General features: G+C 37.7%; 1 protein-coding gene across 1 annotated transcript in view; it reads left to right on the top strand.

Annotated features, from left to right (window-relative positions):
• LOC136114588 (chromodomain-helicase-DNA-binding protein 1-like) overlaps nt 1-25,350 on the top strand; it is a 73,206-nt gene that overhangs the window by 20,424 nt on the left and 27,432 nt on the right. The window contains exons 4-22 of the mRNA XM_065859965.1: nt 1,048-1,149; nt 2,489-2,556; nt 4,815-4,964; nt 5,256-5,509; nt 11,392-11,617; nt 12,565-12,665; nt 12,926-13,104; nt 13,574-13,701; nt 13,808-14,024; nt 14,693-14,782; nt 15,633-15,823; nt 16,886-17,074; nt 17,242-17,404; nt 19,091-19,243; nt 19,518-19,589; nt 23,609-23,758; nt 24,434-24,582; nt 24,845-24,941; nt 25,032-25,127. Coding sequence (XP_065716037.1) covers nt 1,048-1,149; nt 2,489-2,556; nt 4,815-4,964; nt 5,256-5,509; nt 11,392-11,617; nt 12,565-12,665; nt 12,926-13,104; nt 13,574-13,701; nt 13,808-14,024; nt 14,693-14,782; nt 15,633-15,823; nt 16,886-17,074; nt 17,242-17,404; nt 19,091-19,243; nt 19,518-19,589; nt 23,609-23,758; nt 24,434-24,582; nt 24,845-24,941; nt 25,032-25,127 — 2,775 coding nt within the window. The remainder of the gene's footprint in view (nt 1-1,047; nt 1,150-2,488; nt 2,557-4,814; nt 4,965-5,255; nt 5,510-11,391; nt 11,618-12,564; nt 12,666-12,925; nt 13,105-13,573; nt 13,702-13,807; nt 14,025-14,692; nt 14,783-15,632; nt 15,824-16,885; nt 17,075-17,241; nt 17,405-19,090; nt 19,244-19,517; nt 19,590-23,608; nt 23,759-24,433; nt 24,583-24,844; nt 24,942-25,031; nt 25,128-25,350) is intronic.

Raw genomic sequence — 25,350 nt, 5'->3', positions numbered from 1 at the left:
TATACGTATAAAATGGGAGATGAGAGGCTGGAGAGCAGCCCTGCAGAAGGAGATCTGGGGGTTTGGGTTGATGGCAAGTTGAATATGAATCAGCAGTGCACCTGGGCAGTCAAAAGGGCCAGCCATGTCCTGGGGTGCATCAAGCACAGCATAGCTAGCTGTTTGAGAGAGGTGATTGTCCCACTCTACACTGCACTGGTGCGGCCCCTCCTTGAGTATAGTGTGCAGTGTTGGGCACCTCAATATAAGAAGGACATGAAACTATTAGAGTGTGTCCAGAGGAGGGCAACCAAGATGGTGAAAGGTCTCAAAGGCAAGACTTGAGGAATGGCTGAGGTCACTTGGTTTGTTCAGCTTGGAGAAGGCTGAGAGGTGACCTCATCACAGTCTACAACTTTCTCAAGAGGGGCAGCAGAGGGGGAGGTGCTGATCTTTCTCTGGTGAACAGTGTGATAGGACATGAGGAAAGCTGCATCAGGGGAAGTTCAGATTGGACAATAGGAAAAAGTTCTTCACTGAGAGGGTGGTAGGTCACTGGAACAGGCTCCCCAGGGAAGTGGTCACAGCACCAAGCTTGTCAGAGTTCAAGGAGTGTCTGGACGGTGCTCTTAGTCATATGATTTAATTTTAGGTAGTCCTGTGAGGAGCAGGGAGTTGGACTCAATGATCCTTATGGGTCCCTTCCAACTCAAGATATTCTATGATTCTATATACTTTGGCATTTCCATATGAAGCAAAAATATATCAGCTAAGTGGCTTGAAAGGACTTAAATAAAGTTATCTTAATAATACAGAGACCTGCACAACTCTTTTTATACTTACTGTAAAATTTTTACCAGCAATTCTCATATAACATTCCTTTCTGCAGAAGTGTCGCTACTTTAAAATGCTATCCAATATTATAAATACATGTGGTATTTTATAGTGAGGTTTTTTATTATTAATAGAATTAATAGTGATGCTGCTCATCTTAAGAAAAGTAAGTACGTGGTAAACTTTAATGTTTCAGTAGGTTTAAATGACTCTTGTATTTGAATTCCAATTCAGTTTTGGAAGTCCAGTCCAAGTATACTTGCTGTGCAGAGATCAGCAGTGCTCAAGAAGCAACAGCAGCAGAATGCAGCCTCATCAGACAGTGGTTCAGAAGAGGTGAATAACATATAAGTTAGTAAATAAAATGTAAACATGCATGTTATGTTACTCCATGTGTTAGAATAAAATTATGTAGAACCAAGTTCTAAGTGTGTATGTGTTTAAAAAGTTTGGGTTTAGTCTACAAAAAGTAACGTTCAAACAACTTTTTATAAGGAAACAGAGGGGATAAAATATTTAGTTGCATATTTTCAGGTGAGTTGTGCCAAAATGATAGCAGTTGAGATCGATATTTTTAGCTAGATGTTCTGTGATGTATGGACAAAATTTTCAAGTCACATAGTATTAACTTTCATTGTATTTCTGCCTTTTGAGTTCCATAAAGACAGTTAAAAATACTAAAAGACTGTTCCACTATTGTTTCTATGTAGAGGTAGCTGCTGCAGATTTCAAAAATGCTATATGGGGAAGAAAGCTAGATTTTTTTCAACTTTTGTAACAGTTATAAAAGAATTCTTGTATTTTAAGAACCATACTTCAATTTTAGAGATTTTAAAAACCTAAACCATAGACTAAACCAAAGATGATTTTGTGCAGCAGGAATATCTTTTAAGGACACTAGTGACTGTGAATTAGAATTTATTTGAAAGCAGACTTTCATATTTCCTTCATTATTTAAAAAAAAAAAAAAAAAAAGCATCGTGATCACAAGTCTTTAATCATTACTCTGGATGTCTTTTTTTAGTCAGATTTAGCTGCTCGTCGTTAGAACTAAACAAAGGAGTTAATCATATATATTAATACTTAAAATATTAGTTTATAGCTGTTGCTAAGTACTCTTTTTCCTGAAGACTCTTTTACAGCATAAAAATTATCTAAATTTAATCTCTGTGAGATTGGTTTTAGGAAAATAATTTTAAGAGGGTTTATCGATTTATTTATTATTTTTTGTTTAGGACTGAAGAGAGTAGAAACATACATGCTATTCTCAAAATTTTCTTAGTGGTGTTTAAATGTGAAAGGATATGAAAGGTGAGAGAGCTCTCAAAGGGCAGGAGATTTTATTAGGCTTTTGATAGAAGCTTCATCTTGATTTATTAAAATGCAGTAGTCCAAAATATGACTACATGTAGGCACAATGATTATATTTTAAGATAGATTTTTTTGTAGTGTTTTCTAGAATTCTGCAGATGTTATATTCATAGATGGAGAAATACAAAATCAATAGCAATCTTGATCTTATTCAGTATCAGTGGGTACACTGAGGGAAATGAAGAGGATAAGACATGAAGAATATTATTTCAGTTTGAAAGTGGGAGCTGAGTTATCTTTTTAATACTAAAAATACTTCTTTTTTGTGGTAATGAATCTTATATTTTCTTATCTTCATCTGCAGGATTCATTGAGCAGTGAAGATTCTGCAGATGATTCTTCCAATGAAACCAAGAAAAAACCACATAGAGAGTAAGATGTTTTTTCACAAATAGCATAATTTTTTGTTATGGGGACATAATACTTATAATTACCCAGGCTTCACTTCTCTGCAGTTGAAACACATGATCTTGTGCTTCTCAGTTTTGATTAAAGTTTTGGAATATTTTAAAATAAATACTCTTAAAGGAACATATATATCACTATTCATTTTTGAGCAAAAGAGATTGTATTACTAGAGTGTTATTGAAAAATATTCATCAGCACTTTTCGTTTTTGAAGTAATCTTAAATGCGGCATATTTTTGAGCCGAAGGTCATCCCTGAAAATTATTGAAGAAATAGGAAACTACTTAAGTAGGTTGTGTCAGATAAAATTTAAGTTGGAATCCTGTAGTTCATGCCAAATTTTTAAACACTTTAGAGGCAAAACCAAAAAAAATTATTACATGCTTGACAATAATAAATTGTCTTGGTTAGTCAATAAAGCTAAGCTGAAATAGAGCTGATTTTAAGCTGTACATCAAAAAGTTTGTGAAAAAGGCTATACCTTCTTACCTTCTCATTGGTAGTGACCTGGGGGGGTGTGTTTGTTTGTATTTCAGGTTTTGCGGTATTTGAGTTTGTGGTTTTGGTGTGTGTGGGGGGGGTGGTGGTTGTTTTTTTTTTTTTTTGCGTGTGTGTGTGTTTTCTTTGCTTTTGTTTGTGTGGTTTGTTGTTGTTTTAACAAAGAGTGTATAGAAATTCGATCATTCTCTCATTCCTCTTCTCTAGTTAATTGAATCATCTCAATATTCAGGGTTGCCAATATAATATCTTCAAGAAATGGGGAGGGGGGCAAAAAAAACTTGCTATGCAAAGTATTACTTCTCTAGTGGTGAATTGTTATTTACAGTCTTCTGTTACTTAAGCATGTGATTATACCTAATAACATACTCTGTCACAGGAAAGATATTTAAGTTTAGAAACTAATAACCAAATAACCTCATATATCCAATGCTTCAGTTTTGAACAAGTATGTTTGCAGTTATCTGACATGCAGATCAGATTTCTCTATATATAACTTAGAGGATCCAAGCCCTAGAGTATTGTTTTTTATATATTGTCTGTATCTCCAAATAAATGCAGGTTGTGGGTTTGCATAGGGTGGGGAAGTTGGTTGGTTTGGGGTAGGGTTTTTTGTTTTTATTTTGGGAGGGTTGTTGTTTGGGTGTGTTTTAATTTGCTGCTTGCAGAAAAACAATCTTTTCAGGAGACAGATGATTCTGTAACATTTCCAAGACACACAGATGTATTGACCACAATGAAAACGTAACTTCTAGGACCAATGCATATTTCAGTGAAAGAAGTGTCAAAGCACTGATTCTTAGTCTTCCTGACCTGAAATTTAATGAAAAGGTGTTTGAGTAATATTCTGCCTTTGAAGGCCATTAGTACTGTTTAAGTATCTTGGTCAAAGACCCCTAAACCTGATAATAGGTGGTAGTGTAAAGATTTAGTAATCTTTCAAGAATGCACGACAGACAAACTATTAAGATTCTGTTTCTCTGTACAGTGTCTGAGGTAAGATACTGTTGATCAGTGCGTACATCTTTCCTGTTGCAAAGTCGAAGGTCTTAGCTAAGCAGGAGCACAGAGATACTGCCATTGGGAGTCACAAGTGGCTTACTCTTACTATCTTGTATGGGTGTGAAGCACTGATTTGGAAGCTCAGTGGGGGCTTTTGGGAACCAATGCCTCTCAGATTGCCATGGTTCAAGTCTTTTGTGTGTTTCTCAAATCTGATTCTTCATTATTTTTAGTTCCTGTGTTGAAGTTGCTGGTTATTCACATGAGGCACAAGTAACATAGCTATTAGAGAATTTTAGATTCTGCAAAATGTAATGCTATGGGGTTTTATGACTTGAGCATAGGTAAGTTCCAGTAAATATATATCTTTCCAGCTAAAGTCTTGTTAAGATCTTCAGGTTTATTGATGTCAAATTAACTCAGTTATTAAAGCTGTAACTTATGCAGAAATCCAGAATTTTGGTTTGGTTTGATCCTTTTTTTTTACATTCACCTCTTGATAACAGAAAACTTAATTCAACTCTCTTTGAAGCCATTGGGTATTACCTGTTATCTATTCATGATAAGTTTCTGTCCTTCCAGCTGAAATGATTATTATAACATTTTTATTTCTGTGAAGAATGTTGAAATTAAAGCATCAAACCTGTGGTGGATACCTGATTTAAAAACAAACACACACAAAAAACTAATGTCAATTACTGTTTTGTCTCTCAACATATACAGTGAAGACTGGCAAATGTCTGGGTCAGGGTCAGTATCAGGAACTGGTTCTGATTCTGAATCAGAGGAAGATAGAGAGAAAAGCAGTTGTGAAGACAGTGAATCTGACTATGAGCCAAAAAAGAAAGTCAAATGCCAGAAACCTCCAAGCAGGTATGAAGTCTTACATTTTAGATACTCTGGTACTATTTCTAATTTGTAATCAAGTCTTGTACTACTACACAGGCAAATTAAAATATTAATATTTATTGCAGAACTTGAAGACTTTTTTTAAGCTACAAAAGATGATGTCATACCAGTGGTTTGTGTTGAATACCTCTTACACTCAAACCGAAAGTGATGTAACTGAGCAGTCATGTAATATATATATATTCAGAAACAAACACGGCGTATAATTGTCTGTGTTGAAAACCCACTGTTGTGTTGTATCTTACTGTCTTTAAGAATTGAGGCAAAAAACAGCAAAAAGATTGCAGGACAGAAAAAGAGGCAGCTTGATTCATCGGACGATGATGACTATGACAAGAGAGGATCTCGTCGCCAGGCAACAGTCAACGTTAGTTACAAAGAAGCTGAAGAAACCAAGACAGATTCTGATGACTTGTTGGAAGTTTGTGGAGAAGATGTCCCACAACCTGAAGAAGATGAATTTGAAACTATAGAGAAGTTTATGGATAGTCGCATTGGCCGAAAAGGAGGTATTTTTTTATCATTGTTCTTAAGATGCTGTAGTGCATTGTGGTGCAATGTAAACAGCAGTTGTTCTCAGATATTTGTAAAGAATAAGTTTAAAAATACCAGGAAGTAATCTTATTTTGGTTTTCATACTCATAAGGATGTTTCTTTTGTAAGCCCTATAAAGTAAAACATAGAAGAAATTAAATAACTAATTAATGCAAAAAGAAAAAATGAAGTGGATGTTGTGGTTTAACCCCACCTGGCAACTAAGCACCACACAGCTGCTCGCTCATTCCCCCCATAGCAGGATAGGGGGAGAGAATCAGAAGAGTAAAAGAGAAAACTCATGGACTGATATAAAGACAGTTTAATAAGTAAAGCAAAAGCTGTGCACACAAGGAATTCATCCACTACTTCCCATTGGCAGGCAGGTGTTTAGCCATCTCCAGGAAAGCAGGGCTCCACATATAATGGTTACTTGGGAAGACAAACACCATAACTCCAAACACCACCCCCCCCCCTTCCTTCTTCCCCCAGCTTTATATGCTGAGCATGATGTCATATGGTATGGAATATACCTTTGGTCATTTGGGATCAGCTGTCCCAGGTGCATCCCCTCCCAACTTCATGTGTACTCCCAGCCTACTCACTGGTGGGGTAGTATTGCAGAATGGAATGTTAACACGTGTTATGTGTTGCAACCACCACAGGTGGTATGAGAGGCTGAAAAAGCCTTGATGCTGTGTAACCATTGCTCAGCAGTAACTAAAACATCCCTGTATTTTCAACACTGTTTTCAGCACAAATCCAAAATGTAGCCCCATGCTATCTGAAGAAAATTAATTCTATCCCAGCCAAAACCAGCACAGTGGAATATAACTTCATATTGCATAAATGCATACCATACTGTTACATCACTATTTGTACAGATTATTGATACCTGATAGCTATAAATTGTATACGAGGAGTGGAGAAAAAGTGGACTGGATAGGACAGCTACTCACATTTCAGATCTGCTTTTTTCCATTAGCTATACCTAATCTCCATAGAGTTTCTGACCTATCTCAGAGCTTGCACTCTCTTTCCTCTCAACTTTCTTTTTCCATACTGTCCTAAATTCCAGTGTATTCTTACTCTAGCCCCTTACTCCAATGCACAGTGTCACTGCTGTGTTAAAAGCCTTTTGGACTAGGCTTCTTGTATTTGGTATGCCCAGATGTTTTTACTGCTTGTGCTGTTCTTTGCTATTGCCACACTCTGTTGCTATATCTGTCCCCTGCATCTGGTTGGGTCCACTTCCTTATTTGGCTCTCTGCGCAGAAATGAGCCTGTTTCCTGTTGTTAGTGTGCTTCAGCTGTAATACTGACTGTATTTAATTAAAACTTATCTCACATAATTCCAAAGATGGGGGGGAGAAGTATTAAAATGAGTTTAGGAAGAAATAGTTCAAGAGCAACCCATTCCAATGAACAGGAAGTCAGGCAAAAATGCCAGTAGGCCTGCATGGATAAATAGGGAGCTTCTGGAAAAACTCAAAAACAAAAAGGAGGTATACGGAATGTGGAAGCAGGGACCAGTAACCTGGAAGGAACACAAAGATGCTCTCCAAGCATGCAGAGACAGAGTTAGGAAAGCCAAACCCCACCTGAAACTGAATCTAGCGAGGATTATCAAAGGCAACAGGAAGGGCCTCTATAAGTATATAGGTGACAAAAAGAAGACTAGGGACAATATGGGCATGCTGCTGAAGAGGGTGGGGTCCTGGTAACACAGGACATGGAAAAAGCTGAGGTACTGAATGCCTTCTTCACCTCAGCCTTTACTAAAAAGACCAACCTTCAGGAATCCCTGGCCCCAGAGACTGGGGGAAGTCTGGAGCAAGGAAGATATACCCTTGGTGGAAGAGGATCAGATCAGGGAATACTTAGGCATACTAGACATATATAAGTTCATGGGGCCTGATGGGATGCACCCACAAGTGCTGAGGGAGCTGCCAGATGTCACTGTGAGGCTACTCTATAATCTTTGATTGATCATGGCAACTGGGAGAAGTGCCTGAGGACTGGAGGAAAGCCAATGTCCTAGAATGGTTTGGGTCGGAAGGGACCTTTTGAAGGTCATCTAGTCCAATCCCCTCTGCAATGAGTGGGGACATCTTCAATTAGATCAGGTTCCTTAGAGCTCCATCCAACCTGACCTTGAATGTTTCCAGGGATGGGGTATCTACCACCTCTCTGGGCATCCTGTTCCAGTGTTTCACCACCCTCATTGTAAAAATTTTCTTCCTTATATCGATTCTGAATCTGCCCTCTTTCAGTTTAAAACCATTACCCCCTGTCCTATCACAACAGGCCCTGATAAAAAAATCTGTCCCTGTCTTTCTGATAAGCCTCCTTTAAGTATTGAAAGACTGCAATAAGGTCTCCTAGGAACCTTCTCCAGGCTGAACAACCCCAACTCTCTCAGCCTTTTCTCAAAGGAGAGGTTTTCCATCCCTCTGATAATTTTTGTGGCCCTCCTCTGGACCCGTTCCAACAGGTCCATATCTTTCTTGCACTGAGGACTCCAGAGCTAGGTGCAGTACTCCAGGTGGGACCTCACCAGAGCAGAGGGGCAGAATCATCTCCCTCGACCTGCTGGCCATACTTCTTTTGATACAGCCCAGGATACAGTTGGCCTTCTGGGCTGCAAGTGCACATTGCTGGCTCATGTCCAGCTTTCCATCCACCAGTACCTCCAAGTCCTTCTCATCAGGGCTGCTCTCAATCCCTTCGTTCCCCAGCCTGTATTGATAGTGGGAGTTGCCCCGAACCAGGTGCAGGACCTTGCACTTGGCCTTATTGAACCTCATGAGGTTCACATGGGCCCACTTCTCAAGCTTGTCCAGGTCCCTCTGGATGGCATCCCATCCCTCAGTCATATCAACCGCACCACTCAGCTTGGTGCCATCTGCAAATTTGCTGAGAGTGCACTCAATCCCAATGTCTATGTAACTAATGAGGATATTAAACAGGACTGGTCCCAGTATAGACCCCTGAGGGGAGACTGGTCATCACTGATCTCCATCTGGACATTGAGCCATTGACCATTACCCTCCGGATGCAACCATCCAGCCAATTCCTTATCCACTGAACATCCCTTCCATCAAATCCATATATCTCTAATTTAGAGAGCAGGATATTGTGGGGGACTGTGTCAAAGGCCTTACAAAAGTCCAGATAGATGACATTTGTAGCTCTTCCTTTGTCCACTGATGTGGATGCCTTCCACAGAAGGCAGCTAGGTTACTCAGGCAAGACTTGCCCTTGGTGAAGCCATGCTGGCTGTCTTGAATCACTTCCCTGTCCTCCATGTGCCTTAGCATAGCTTCTAAGAGGACCTGTTCCATGATCTTCCTAGGCACAGAAGTGAAGCTGACAGGTCGGTAGTTTCAGGGGCTCCTGCTTTCTACCCTTTTTAAAAATGGGTGTAATGTTTCCATTTTTCCAGTCACTGGGGACTTTACCTGACTGCCATGACTTCTCAAATATCATGGAGAGTGGCTTGGCAACTGCATCAGACAATTCCCTCAGGACTCTGGGATGCACCTTGTTAGATCCCATAGATTTATGTATGTTCAGGTTCCTCAGGTCGTCTAGATCCAGATCTTCTCTTACAGTGGGAGGGACTTTGCTCCCCCAGTTCCTGCCTTGAGGTCCATCCACTTGAGAGGTGTGGGAAGAGAGATTTCCAGTGAAGACTGAGACAAAAAAGTTGTTGAGTACCTCAGCCTTCTCCTCAGCTGTTGTTACCAGTTTGCATGTCATTCCTATCTGCAAGAAGGAGGACCCAGGCCAGTCAGCCTCACCTCGATCCCTGGGAAGGTGATGAAGCAGCTAATCCTGGAAACCATTTCCAGGCACATGAAAGACAAGGAGGTCATCAGGAACAGTCAGCATGGCTTCACCAAGGGGAAGTCACGCTTAACCAACCCGATAACCTTCTGCGATGAAGGTAGATGAGAAGAGAGCAGTGAATATTGTCTAACTGGACTTAAGGAAGGCCTTTGACACTCTCCCATAAGATTCTCATGGACAAGCTGTTGATGTATGGGCTGGATGAGCTGGCAGTGAGGGAGGTGGTTTGAAAACGCTGAATGGCCGGGCCCAGAGGGTGGCAATCAGTGGTACGAAGTCTAGTTGGAGGCTGGTAACTAGCAGTGTAACCCAGTGGTTGATACTGGGTTTGATCCTGTTCAACATCTTTATTAATGATCTGGATGATAGGGCAGAGTGTATCGTCAGCATGTTTGCAGATGACACCAAATTAGGAGTAGAGGCTGGTATGCCAGAGGGTGGTGCTGCCATCCAGAGGGACCTTGACAGGCTGGGGAAATGGGCTGACAGAAACCTCATGCAGTTCATCAAGTCCTGCACCTGGGGAGAACAATCCCATGTAGTACATGCTGGGGGGCTGCTCAGCTGGGAAACAGCTTTGCAGAAGGGGCCCTGGGGCTCCTGGGAGACACTGGTGAGGCCATACCTGGAGTGTTCTGTCCGGTATTGTGCTCCTCAGTACAGGAGACTGATGGCACTACTGGAGAGAGCCCAATGAAGGGCCATGAAGATTATGAAGGGACTGGAGCATCTCACCTATGAGGAAAAGCTAAGAGAGCTGGGACAGAGAAAAGAAGGCTCGGGGGAATCTCATCAATGCATATGCACCTGAAGGGAGGGTGCAAAGAGGACAGAGCCAAGCTCTTTCCATTGGTGTCCAGTGACAGGACAAGAGGCTGTGGGCACAAACTGAAACACAGGAGGGTCCATCTGAACATCAGGAAAGACTTTTTTTTGACCTCGAAGGTGACTGAGCACTGGAACAGGTTGTCCAGAGAGGTGGTGGAGTTTCCCTCCTTGGAGATATTCAAAAGCCATTTGGACATGGTCTTAGGCAACTGGCTCTAGGTGACCTTGTTTGAACATGGGGGTTGGACCGGATGACTTCCAGAGGTTCCATCCAGCCTCAGCCATTCTTTGAATTTGGCAGTGAAACTGGTGAATGGTCTAGAGAACAAGTCTTATGAGGAGCAGCTGAGGGAACTGGAGCTGTTTAGCCTGGAGAAAAGGAGACTGAGGAGACACCTTATCGCTGTCTACAACTACCTGAATGGAGGTCATAGCGAGGAGGGTGTTAGTCTCTTCTCCCTTGTAACAAGTGATAGGACAAGAGTAAATGGCCTCAGGTTGTGCCAGGGGAGGTTTAGACTGGGTATTAGGAAACATTTCTTCATGGAAAGGGTTGTCAAGCATTGGAACAGGCTGCCCAGGGAAGTGGTTGAGTCACCTGGAGGTATTATATTTAAAAGACATGTAGATGTGGTGCTTAGGGACATGGTTTAGTGGTTGACTTGGCAGTGTTAGATTTTGGTTGTACTTGATGATCTTAAGGGTCTTTTCCACCCTAAATGATTTTGTGATTCTGTGCATTGGATTTATAGCAACCATAGTAATAATTGAATACTAGGCTATTCAAGTCTCATGACTGATTAAGCACAATTTCAAGTATCCATTATGTTCTTGGAAATGAGAAGGATAGAGCAAAGATGACAGCAAGCAGTGTTAATGGAGCATTTTCTGGGGATCACTAGAAAAACTAGGAATGCTAAGGAAATTCTCATGAGATACTTTAGGTTAGATACAGAGGTTTTTGGTTGCTTTTTTGAATCTCATTAGTATACTTGTACGCATGTTAACATGGCTATATCATAATTCTTCAAATAAGAGGAGTGGCATAAGAGTTGTCAATATTAGTCAAGTTATATACTCAAGAGCATCATAAATTGCTTTCTGCAGTATGTTTTTTACTGGTTAATTTATGGCAGTGCATGCTTAATCAAGCCTTTTGGTGTGGTTTCTTTATCAGCCACTGGTGCTGCAACCACCATCTATGCAGTTGAGGCAGATGGTGACCCAAATACTGGATTTGAAAAGTCAAAGGAGCTAGGAGAAGTACAGTATCTTATTAAATGGAAAGGCTGGTCACATATCCACAATACTTGGGAAACTGAGGAAACACTGAAGCAACAAAATGTTAAAGGAATGAAGAAACTGGACAACTATAAGAAAAAGGATCAGGAAACAAAACGCTGGTGAGTATTTTTATAACTATTTCCATGTCGCATATTTTTTTTGTAACAATATAGATGTAACAGAACTCACAGAAACACAATAAAACATCTTTGTGATAGCATAGTTTTAAGTGCCTATACAACAGGATACAAAAGCTTTAAAGTAGAAGCTTCTGTAACACCTTATGATCCTATAAGATTCTGAGCATACCAACTTGACCTGAGCAAGTGAGAATGCTTGCACATCTTGTAAAATCAAGCCTTTAAGGAAGCAGCTTCTGCATCTAGATTTTAATGTGTCTGTTATAAATGAAGTTTTAAGATGGGTGGTAGGTTTTCTGTTCTTGTTTTTTAATCTTATCTTTTACTAATTTTGTCATTGATTATATTTTGATCAGAATTCTTCAGGAATTGCTGCAGAATTTTTAAAAAAAAATCCAGAAATGGCTAAAGCACTCAAAACATTACAGCATTTAGTTTTCTTGACTCAAACTTCTGTTAAAGCCTCAGAACCAAGAAGTGGAAAAAAATCCTTACTATCCTGCTATGTTTTCTATTGCATTTTGTTAGTATGTTTAATACAATCTATGAATAGTGGTGGGATTTTTAGTGATTCCTACTCATAAGATAGATTCTTATAGTGAACCATCAGTGTTGTTCTGTGAAAATACCATGTGAAGTACACTACTCATTCTTGAGAACAGATATTGTAAATGATCCACATGTCTAGTACAAGCCATTAGCTGATAGTTATGTGTCTTGATAAGCTTTCTTTGTCATCAGCGATGAGGTACCTAGGCCAGATGCAACAATTTTATAACAGGAATTTTTTGAGTTGTAGCTTCTTCAAAGAAGCTCTCTAAGCAGCATTCCTATGGTGCTTACATTCAGAGCTTTAAAATTGCCATATTTTCTTAGTTTTAGAACTATGCAATGTAATAAGTGCTGCAAATAAATTCCCATTTCAGGCTGAAAAATGCTTCCCCAGAAGACGTGGAATATTATAACTGCCAGCAGGAACTTACAGATGATCTACATAAACAATATCAAATAGTGGAAAGGATAATTGGTATGTGACAAACTTCTGGATGGAAAACAGTGTTAAGAATATTGCAAGTTTATTGCTTGCATGTTGAATTTATAATTAAGAAAATTAGGTTATTGATATCCCTAACAACTTAAGGCAAAAGAAAATCTCTGATGAAGAGAAAAGTTGTCATATTGTCTTTGCTGTGAAACTAGTTCATTTTGTCTTATCATGTAAAATTAGTACTTTCTTAAAATACAGAAGGAAAATATTGATCTGGTATCTCTCATGCATTTCTGCAGCTCATTCAAATCAGAAATCAGCAGCTGGTTATCCAGATTACTATTGCAAATGGCAGGGTCTGCCTTACTCAGAATGTAGCTGGGAAGATGGTGCTCTCATTGCCAAAAAATTTCAGACGTGTATTGATGAGTATTTTAGCAGAAATCAATCCAAGACCACTCCATTTAAAGACTGCAAGGTGAGTGTGTAATTTCAATTTCAGTTGCGATAATAAAAAAGTTGATGTGTTTTACACATCCACAAAAAAGATGTATATTATAAAATATTTTTTGAATGTTGTCCAGAACTATAATAATGATAGCTATATTTATATATACAGCAAGTATCACTATTAAGAATAGCCTTTTGTAGATATTTGTTCCCTACTTATTTTATTGCCATTCAAAGATGGAATTGTTTAGTACTTTAATTTGTTTTAAAAATAACCTTTGTGAATGAGTTCATGTCATTTTTGTTGTGGAATTTAGATCAGCAGTCAAACTAATTTTAGCTTGCAAATGGTTTGATATTGTTAAATGGCCTAGTTGTCTGTGATGAATAAAGGCTAGACTTGGTGACCAAATTCCTACTGCTACTTTGTTTCTATAAGAAGACATTTTGGTAACTTCACTTAGTAGTAGGACTGATGCTTAATTTGTTTTTTACAGATTCTAAAACAGAGGCCAAGATTTGTTGCACTAAAGAAGCAACCATCTTATATTGGAGGACATGACAGTTTAGAATTAAGAGATTATCAGTTAAATGGACTGAACTGGCTTGCTCACTCATGGTGCAAGTAAGTATAGTCTTAAATTAGTCTTGCTGGTTTTAATTTGAAAGCATTTATAAATTTATTTATTTTTGTTATTGTTTTGTTTTTGTTTGTTTGTTTTTTTTTTTAGAGGGAATAGTTGTATTCTTGCAGATGAAATGGGTCTGGGTAAAACAATACAAACAATTTCTTTTCTGAACTACCTGTTTCACGAACATCAACTGTATGGACCTTTCTTGCTAGTCGTACCACTTTCTACCTTGACATCTTGGCAAAGAGAGATTCAAACTTGGGCTCCTCAGATGAATGCTGTGGTTTACTTAGGAGATATAACTAGCAGAAATATGGTGAGTATTTCTTTGTATCACTGAAAAAGATTAGTGGTAAACAAGACTCGCTTAATGTTCCTGTCTTATGCTAATCTCCAATATATTGATTAGGAATGAGCAAACTTACTGGAAAATTGTATGTGTTTAAAATGCAAATTAAAAGCATAAATTTTGATCTGATATAAATGTATGTGAAAGATTTCATTCCTGCTTAATAATAAAAAGGACTAAAAATGCAACCTTGCATTTTAAAATAAATTGTCTTTTGTCATGTGATTATTTAGGTGCATAAAATAAATATTTAAGCCAGACAGACATAATCTTTATTCATTTTCTGAAAGGAAGAATGTAAGTCACCTTATCCGTTAAAGTTAAAAAACAAAACAAGACTAACACACACAAAACCAAACCAAAACTAAAACCAACAAACAAAACAAAAACCAAACACAATAAACCCACCACAAAACACACGCACACAAAAAAAAAAAAAACACAAAAAAAGCACCAACCAAAAAACACCCCCACTACCATTTAATAACTTAAAAAAAACTTAGCATGTTATGTTCCTTTTTTGTGATCAGATTCTTTTATGTCACTTAACATCTGTATTGCTGTAGTACCTGAAGTCATCCCGATCAATAAGACCATTTTTCTCTAGCTTATAGTTCACTTGGTTCTTCTTGTAGATAAGAACTCACGAATGGATGCATCCACAGACCAAGCGATTAAAATTTAATATACTTCTAACAACTTATGAAATTTTGCTGAAGGATAAGGTAATCACACTTACTTCTTCAGGGAGATAAAATCATTTGTAGAATGTAAAACTCCTTTAGATTTGGGACATATTTGGGTTCTGGGCCATTAAATGGATGGGTAGTATGACAGCTTTACTCTTGGAAGTGTGACTGAAGTTTTCTTTAAGCACTTTTAGATTTCATATGTGTGTGGTGAGGCTTTCTGCTCCCTCCCTTCCCACCTCCCACTCTCCCCATATCAAGTGGGTAAAACTCATTTTTCTTCAGTTTGCTTGAGCTTCACATTACTGTAGTAATTTCTTCACATCTCAAAATCTCAACTTTTCTGTTAGACTATCATCCAGGAACTGAAAAAACAAACCAAACCCTAGCCCCAAACACCTGTGATTCACAACTCTGAAATCCCATGTTTTATCTTAGTATTTGCGTGTGCAGTTTTATGTATATGTATATTACTGCTCTCCTCATGATGGCAGCACTTAGAGTTACTGTTAATCCTAATAGCATATGAAAATTCTAATTGTAAAAGTTCTCTTTGTTGGCTTTCTATTTCATTTGTTTGTACATGCTGGAAAGAAGAGAGTCAATAGTAGAGGGGTTTTTTTGTCAGTTGAAAATGTATAGATCATTTTTTTTTTTTGCCTTCTTCCTCTCCAAGTATAAACTTGGTTTATACTTTCCTTTTAAACTTGGGATGCCTTCATAGCCTTTTGTTGAATCTAGCAAACATAAAAAACATAATTAATACTAAAAACATATAGGTATCTATTATTAAAATAAAAGGAGTGATGGTGTATATATAACCTCATGTAAAATGTCAGAAATTTCATATTAACTTGTATAATGTTTCCCCCCCCATTTCTTTAAGTCATTCCTTGGTGGTCTGAATTGGGTATTTATAGGAGTTGATGAAGCTCATCGTTTAAAAAATGATGATTCCCTTCTGTACAAGACTTTAATAGACTTTAAGTCTAATCATCGTCTTCTTATTACTGGAACCCCTCTGCAAAACTCCCTCAAAGAGCTTTGGTCTTTGCTGCACTTCATCATGCCAGAAAAGTAAGGAACATGAGATTTTTTTTTTTTGTGTGATCAAGTTTCTTACAGTGGAATATTGTAGTGATTGGAGAATCAATAAAGAACTGCATTGTGAAAGAGTTTAAATATTTTATATAAAATAGATGCACATATTTTTCATGCTGCTCTGATAAATTGTTTTGGTAGTAGTTGTCACTTTTTCTGTTTTAGCAGTCCACAAAAACGGTGGATTGATGTATGGCTCAGAACCCTGAAAAGACACTTCATCTTAATCTAATAGGAAAATCACATGGATTTACTCTAGGGAAACAAAATGGGACTGAGGATGTCTTCTTTTCTGTGTTAGTACCGTGAATGAAAACAAGTGTCCGATATCCAGTAGTTCAGTCAGGCAGCCAATTTGCCTTCATGGTTTGCATAGAATAGGTTTACTGTATTGACATTCTATACTGACCTCTGTTTATATCTGGGATAAATAAGAGCACATATTCCTTTCAGATATCTTGTAAATACAAAGCACTGTAGCTCCAATTAGTTTCAGAGCTATGCATTGCACTGACTTCTTCAGAACCTTACAAGCAAAGATTGTTATCTGACACCTATTCCTTCATTTGATCACAAAGTACATTCTCTTAGTCTGTTAGCACATACCAGAGAATAATCACATTTCAGCTAGTCCATACAAACTGCAAAAGGTATGTGAAGTGGTCGGTTCTATTGCACTTCCTCCAGCTATACAACTGTTTTATTCATTCTGCTCTTGAGAAATATAATGGAATTTTTGCAGCCTTCTACCTGGGTTTTCATATAGAAAAGTAAAATGTTGGGTTTTCACTGGAGAAATTAAAATTCAGTAGTTTGTTATGAATTTTCATTCTGCAGAAGTTTGGAAATTTCCACTCTCCTATTTGCAGACAAAATATTTGGAATTTCTTGTGAGATGCAAATTCAGAAACTTATTTAATAAAACAAAAGAGATTGGGGAAGAAGTCCATACGAGTTTGTGCACATGTGGTATATTTATGGTCTTTGTGTGTCTGCATTCATGGTATGTCACTATTTTACCCTTATTATTTCTTGAAGGTTTTCTTCCTGGGAAGATTTTGAAGAGGAGCATGGCAAAGGGAGAGAGTTTGGTTATGCAAGTCTTCACAAAGAACTTGAACCATTTCTACTCAGAAGAGTTAAAAAAGATGTAGAAAAGTCTTTACCTGCTAAAGTTGAACAAATTTTGAGGATGGAAATGAGTGCATTGCAGAAGCAATATTACAAGTAATGACATTTTTAAATTCCTGCTATTTTAATGATATATCTATATGAAAATTACTGCAGTGTAATAGTTCTCACATTGCAATTTGAACTGATATTTTGAGAGCTTACATCCTTCATATTTCCACAAATGGTTAGAAATTACTTCAATTGCACATTCTATCTCATAGGTGGATTTTAACCAGGAATTATAAAGCCCTGAGTAAAGGTTCAAAAGGCAGTACCTCAGGCTTTTTGAACATCATGATGGAACTGAAGAAGTGTTGTAACCATTGCTACCTCATTAAACCACCAGATGATAATGAATTCTATAATAAACAGGAGGCCTTACAGGTAATACCTCTTTTTTTTTTAATTTTTTTAAAATGTTTTTACATCTCTAATATGCACACATTAATTTTATAGTGTTCTGGAAGTTTATTAGTTCTTACTAAAGTACATTAAGAAAGAACAAATTCTCTATTAAATGTGCATCCCAGGTTTTACAGGTAAGTGAATTGATTATTTTATTCGTTTGTTTCTTAACTAGAACTGAGTAATAGAGAGATCAGTACTAAATAAAATATCCCTGGCTTGAATTATGATCAAAATAAAAAGGAAATAGTTTGAAATAGTCTGTGTATTTTCAGACTGAAAAAACTGAAGACTTATTTTAAACCCAGATTAAAATAGAGCAGTTAAATAAACAGGTAAATAGAATATAAATGCAAATGCATGTGACTGGCAGTGCACTAATAATCCATGTGATAGGAGAAAGTAATCTGCAGAATCTCTTTAAGCTTTTTTGCAATCAAACACTGTTCTCTGCATGCTTTCAAACAACCAAAGTGAAAGGAAATAAAAGTAATAAACATCCAAAGCTTAGTCTGGTTGTTTTGTTATTATGAATGAAAACAATTATAGCATCACTACCAAAAATGGTCTGTGATTGTGTTGTGGGTTTATAGTTTGGGGTGTTTTTGTAAAGGTTAACTAATCTTTGTACTAAAACTGTTGAGAACCACAGCAACAAATAAAAGGACTGTTATAATTGATGCAGTCTATAACAACATAAATGGTTCTAAAGATCAGGGTTTTTTTCTGTAAGTTTTGAAGTTCATAATTTAAATACTTTCCCAAAACTAATAGTTTGAAATCACAAACGATCACTGCACAAGCTATTTTTTATTATAAAGTGCTTATCAAAGCTAAAGGATGTTTCATTTGCAACTTGGCACACTCTACCTAAATTTATAATTAAACTCATCAGAACTGTTCAGCCATTATTGCTAATAATTGCATACTTGTAATAATGATTTCCTTGGCTCATCTGAATAAGCTTTGTTAGCTCTAATGATGCCTCCTTCTCATTTCTGACCTAAAGAATAAAAGCACCTAACTCAATTTTTTTTATTTCCTAAAATTCTATCCCGAGCCTCTTCAGATAAAGAACCCTAATGTTTTCAACGTTAAATTCGACATGCACCTGAATTTCTGTTCTAGTTGTTTTCACTGGAGCTGAGAAGGCTTAACATTGTAACCTAGCTAAAGCCTGTTGACCTCTACAAACAAGATACCTCTCACTTTTTTCTTGCCTGAGAAACTTGACTGATTAGGCATTGTTTAAAAAAGCTTAGAGGATCAAGTAGCAATGCTTATTTCTGTTCAAAAGACAGAAAGTGAGGAGTAAGTAGTACTAAGGTAGTCTCTTTGTTGTTTTTTATTTGGTTGAAAAGAACTTGAGTCTACACTGCAACTGCTCTAACTCATAGCACAGTATATTTACTTAATATTTTAATGAAATGTTAAGATGCTGTTTTATGAGCCAGAGCTGAGAAATGCATTTATTTGAAAAACATGCTAGTCAGTTATCCTGTTGATTTAAGTTAGAGTGCTTAATGCTTTTATAATGAGTTTTTACAAGATTGGGACTGACTAAATACTTATTAAACTTTCATGTTCAGTTAATGAATGTCTAACCATCTGCAGTGTATATTATTGTTGAAGTAAACTTATTTTGCAATACGCATTTTCTTGTAGCATTTAATACGTAGCAGCGGGAAACTAATCCTTCTTGACAAGTTACTGATTCGTCTACGAGAACGTGGCAACAGAGTACTGATTTTCTCTCAGATGGTGAGGATGCTAGACATACTAGCAGAATATTTGAAGTATCGTCAATTTCCCTTTCAGGTGAGAATTTTTCTGGAAGTAACCAAGAAGCCTTGATCTTTACCACTTTATCCTTTTTGTAGATTTATGAAAGTTTAATTTTACATACAGGAAAAGACTGGCAATTAATGCATGCTAAATAGTATTTTGAAGTTAAACTGATGAATTAGAAAGATGAAGTGTTTACATTACTTTTATTCCACCCCCTCAGTTGTTTTGGCAATTGAGAATTCAAGTTGCTCTGATTAGAATATAGAAGGAATTCCTTTTTAACTGTATTATTCAATCTCTTTAGAGACTTGATGGATCAATAAAAGGGGAATTGAGGAAACAAGCACTGGATCATTTTAATGCAGAAGGATCAGAGGTATGGTATTAGTAGGTTGCTGTTTTTTTAATCTACTCAGCTTTATTTTCCTCCCATTTCTATTGCCTAGACTATAAGGTTTGCAACTCTTAACAAACAAAACCTACAACAACAAAAAATCCTCAAAAAACAAACACCAAAAAAAAATAAAATAAAGAGGAGGAAACAGAATTTATGAAAATGGTCTTTAACTAATAAAACTACACAGTTATATTTTTAGTAATTTTAAGTACTATATAAAAACTGAAGAATTTATTTTGTTACATAGGACTTAATCCTTCAATTTTTACAGCACTGAAATTTTACACAAGCTTTTGACATCAAAAACCAACTTAGGCAATGGGCAGAACTGAGTTTAATAGCTTTAAATCTGGCTTCTACTAACTTCATTTTTTGCCTCTTATTTTTTTGCCCTGGAAAAAATGGAAGAAATAATTTCTAGCCATTGTTTGTGTACAACTTAAGATTCCTAGTTTATTTAGATTTTCTACTATGGAAGCCATTCCATACCTTTGATAATCTTAGGTCTTTTGTCCTATACTGACAGGGTTTTTCAGTAATAGAAGCATAACATCTGTCAGTTGCTGCTGAGCTTATGTTTCAGCTGTGGTTGAGGAGGAAGGACTTCATTTCATAACATAAACTTGAGATATTTGTTAAATACAGAAGTTAGATCAGGTTTAAGTTTCTGTTAGGTTGGTGCAAAAGTAATTGCGATTTTGGACTGTGAATTTTAAATCATTATAACTAGGCTCAAACACATCTTTATTAATCACAATAGAAACCATTGCAATCAACACGTTTTTGCCAAGAAGAAATAAGTTTGTTTATTCCTATAGCGTGAAAATCCATGCTTCAGGATTTGACGAACTCTTGGAAAACATTTTCTGCATCCTACTGGTTGTGGAAGCGTTTTCCCTGGAAAAAGTTGTCAAGATACTTGAAAAAGTGGTAGTCGGTTGGTGAGAGGTCAGGTGAATATGGTAGATGAGGCAAAAATTCATAGCCCAATTCATTAAACTTTTGAAGCATTGGTTATGCGACATGCAGTCGGGCAGTTGTGGAGAAGAATTGGACCCTTTGTGTTGATCAATGCCAGCTGCAGGCATTGCAGTTTTCAGCGCATCTCATTGATTTGCTGAGCATCTTTCTCAGATGTAATGGTTTCGCTGGGATTCAGAAAACTGTAGTGTATCAGACCAGCAGCAGACCACCAAACAGTGACCATGACCTTTTTTGGTGCAACTTTGGCTTTGGGAAGTGCTTTGGAGCTTCTTCTTGGTCCAACTACTGAGCCGGTTGTCCTATAAAATCCACTTTTCGTCACACGTCACAATCCGATCAAGAAATGGTTCGTTGTTGTGTAGAATAAGAGAAGATGACACTTTGAAATGACAATTTTTTTGGTTTTTGATCAGCTTATGAGGCACCCACTTATCGAGCTTTTTCACCTTTCCAATTTGCTTCAAATGCTGAACGACCGTAGAATGGTCGACCTTGAGTTCTTTGGCAATTTCTCCTGTAGTTGTAAGAGGATCAGCTTTGATGATTGCTCTCAATTGGTTGTTGTCAACCTCTGATGGCCGGCCACTACGCTCCTCATCTTCAAGGTTCTTGTTTCCTTTGTGAAACTTCTTGAACCACGACTGCACTGTACATTCGTTAGCAGTTCCTGGGCCAAATGCGTTGTTGATCTTGCGAATTGTCTCCACTGCTTTATGACCCATTTTGAACTCGAATAAAAAAATTGCTGGAATTTGCTTTTTGTCTAACAACATTTCCATATTCTAAAATAAATATAAAATCAACAGCAAGTAACGAGCAAAAAAACATAAAGCGAGAAAAGTGCATTAAAATAATGTATAACATAAACACATTTATTTAAGAATGTATTCCAATATCAAACAGCAAATTTCAACAATGCAAAAACTGCAGTTCCTTTTGCACCAACCTAATTTGATAAGCTCACCAGCCTAATGGATGAAGGGAACGCAGCGGATGTAGTTTTTCTGGATTTTAGTAAGGTTTTTGCTACTGTCCTTCACAGCATCCTTCTGGACACATTGTCCAACTGTGAGATGAGTGGATTCATGGTGCACTGTGTGAAGAACTGGCCAAAGGGCAGAGCTCAAAGGGTTATAGTGAATGGGACTGCATCTGACTGGCGACCAGTCACCAGTGGTGTTCCTCAGTGCTTGATTCTAGGGCCGGTTCTGTTCAATATTTTTATCAATGGCCTGGAAGAAAGAGTTGAAGGCACCACCAGTTTGCTGATGATACTAAACTGGGAGGTGCTGTTGACACTCTTGAGGGGCAAGAAGCCTTTCAGGGGGATCTAGGTAGATTGGAGCATTGGGCAATGATTAATGGCAACAAATTTAACAAGTCAAAATGCCAGATTCTGCACCTGGAATGAAGTAATGGTGGGCACAGGTATAGACTAGGGAGAAGTAGCTGGAGAGCAGCCCTGCAGAAAGGGGTCTGGGGGTGCTGGTTGATAGTAGGCTCAATAAGAGTCAGTAGTGTGCCCTGGCAGCCAAGAGGGCAAACCACATCCTGGGAAGCATTAAACACAGCATAACCAATCGGTCAGAAGAGGTGATTATCCCGCCGTATTCAGCCTTGGTGCAGCCTCACCTTGCATACTGTGTAGTTCTGGGCATGACAATTTAAGAAGGATGTTAAGGTCCTTGAATGTGTCCAGTGGAGGGCAACAAAGCTGGTGAAAGGGCTGGAAGGAATGTCTTATGAGGAGCGGCTAAGGACTCTGGGCTTGTCTATTAATAGTTTGGAGAAAAGGAGGCTGAGGGTCAACCTCATTGCTCTCTGCAGCTTCCTGAGGAGGAGAAGTGGAGAGCGAGGTGCTGATCTCTACTCTCTGGTGTCCAGTGATAGGACACATGGAAATGGTTCAAAGCTGCACCAGGGGATGTTTAGACTGGATATTAGGAAACATTTCTTTACCAAGAGGGTGGTCAAACACTGGAACAGGCTTACTAGAGAGGTGGTCGATGCCCCATGCTTGTCAGTGTTTAAGAGGCATTTAGACAATGCCCTTAATAATAAGCTTTAACTTTTGATCAGCCTTGAAGTGATCAGGCAGTTGGACTAGATGATCGTTGTATGTCCCTTCCGACTGTAATAGTCTAGTCTAGTCTATTCTAATAGCAATATATTGACTCTAACCATGACAAGCACCTTATTGTATTACAAGTCTAACATATGTTTATGATATACTTAAAAAAGTGTATGAGTTCATAATCTGCTCCACTGTCGAGGGTTAAGATTGTGGGGTGACAATCAAACCCTGGCAGATGTATTTTTAACCTCCTCTCCCCCCCACTTCCCCCTTTTTGCCTCTCCCTCTCCCCCCTTCCCACTAAGGACAGGCGATCGGGAGGGAAAGAAGGACAGAGAGAGGAGAGTTGGAAAAATTAAAGATGTTTTACTAATGCTACTAATAAGAATAGAGAAAATAACACAAAATATACAAAACCAATCTTGTAAGTCTCAGCAACTGCAGAGCCAGCACCCAAAGTCCCGGATTAGACTCTGTAGCCAACCGGAGCTGGATTCAGTCTGTCACTAGGCCTCAGTTTGCAGGGACGACTAGCAAGGTCCTCTCCTAATGTCGGCCATAAGCAGAAGGGAAGGAAAAGGGGGACGAGATCCTTGTGATCTCCCACTTTTATATGAAGTATTCACGTGAATGGAATGTTATACACAGTTGGTCAGTCTCTTGGTCACGGGTTTCTCGTTGTCCCTCTAGCGAGATGTCCATCCGTGCTTATCAATAAGTTTGCATTCCATTGCTAGTTATACCAAAACATGTGTCTGGTTCTCCAGGAAAATGCAGCTAATATGAAGGCTTTAGCTGACAGGCAAAATTCACTAAACGAGAAACTTGTTTTTTAACAAAACCAGGACATCCACACAGCATATAAAGAAGTTTCATATTGGTTCATTGAAGAATATTATAGCTAATATATATAAAGCTATTTTTTATTTTATAATTTCAGGACTTCTGCTTTTTGCTCTCTACCAGAGCTGGAGGGTTAGGTATAAACTTGGCATCTGCTGACACTGTAGTTATATTTGATTCTGACTGGAATCCACAGAATGATCTGCAAGCACAGGCTAGAGCTCATAGGATTGGGCAGAAGAAACAGGTATGCACACTTGTCTTTTTAAGCTCCAAACCTGAAGGCGGGTTTCGTATGGTAGCCATAAGCTGTCTGTCTGGGCCATTGCAGTCCCCATGTATTTAGAGAATAATTAATACCTGCCAAGAATGTCTAAAAATGTTAATAATACTAATTTGCCTTTTAAAAATAAATCTTAAAGTCTCCCTATATGGTGAGATTGCACAGCAGCTGTAGTATATGGATGGGTAGAGAGAAGAGTTGTGGACTTGTCTCATTTTCATTGGCATCATGTAATTCTAGAAAGTAACTGTTATACTTCAGGAGCATCTGTTTTACTTAAAGTTAAATACTTCATAGTTCTCTTTGGGTTTCTTTCTTGTAGAAGTCTTCAAGTAGTAATCAGATATAACACTTTTCCTTGTGGCAATGCTTGTGCCTAATCACAGAAGTTTAAAGAGAAGAGGTCTAAGAATTTCTTTACTTTTTTTTTTTTTTAAATAATTTATGTAGAGACTGTGGTAACATGATTGACTCGTTTCATATATGAAATACTAGTTCAATAAGATTTAGAAGATTTATAATCATGACTAACATTTCTCCCTGTTGTTGCTCAAGGGTTTTTTGTTAACTTCATCTGAATATTGTTTTCATGTGTAATTTGTGAGCATGTAAATAAAGCCTTTTTTATAACATGCATAGGTTAATATTTATCGGCTAGTCACAAAAGGATCAGTAGAAGAAGATATTCTTGAAAGAGCCAAGAAAAAGATGGTATTAGATCACTTAGTAATTCAGAGAATGGACACTACAGGGAAAACTGTGCTACATACAGGCTCTACTCCTTCCAGGTATATTTGTTTATTCTTTCATATTAACTTATGCCGAAGTATACCTGACTGTTTGAGTAAAAATGCAAGTCATTTCACTTGCTTAATAAAAGGCAAAAAATATGTGGTAAGAAGTTATGTAAGTAAAGACTGCAAATTATATTGTCTTTGAATATTTTTTTACGTATTAAATATGACTTTTATTTAGGTCAAAATTAAGTTTGATTGACTCATGGTTATAGTAATTTGAAAAAGTGTTTATCTGAAACTTTCTGTATTTCAGCTCAACACCTTTTAATAAAGAAGAGTTATCAGCAATTTTGAAGTTTGGTGCTGAGGAACTTTTTAAAGAGCCTGAAGGGGAAGAAGAGGAACCTCAGGTAAATGGAACAGTGGATCTACAATTGATGGACAGAGAAACTAAAAATACATATGAATTGTTTTGTTGTAAAGAGAAATTTCTGTTTCAGGAAATGGATATAGATGAAATCCTGAAGAGGGCTGAAACTCGAGAAAATGAGCCAGGCCCACTAACTGTAGGAGATGAGTTGCTTTCACAGTTCAAGGTATCGCTCTGTTCCCTCCCTCTTCCCTTAATTATACTTTCCTCTATAAATACTATTTCTTCTTCTTTTGTGTACCTGTTAATCTTTTCTTCATTCTTACAAAACAGGTGTGTTGCTTTTTCCATGCGAGACACGGAACCTGACACACCAATGTGATGTTCACAGAGTTCGCTCTATTGTCAGACCGGGCTAGCTTTATAACAAAGCTGCCCTGTCCATGCGC

This window comes from Patagioenas fasciata, chromosome W (assembly GCF_037038585.1).
Source record: "Patagioenas fasciata isolate bPatFas1 chromosome W, bPatFas1.hap1, whole genome shotgun sequence".
Taxonomy (NCBI): domain Eukaryota; kingdom Metazoa; phylum Chordata; class Aves; order Columbiformes; family Columbidae; genus Patagioenas; species Patagioenas fasciata.
This window is presented reverse-complemented; position numbering and strand designations above follow the sequence as displayed.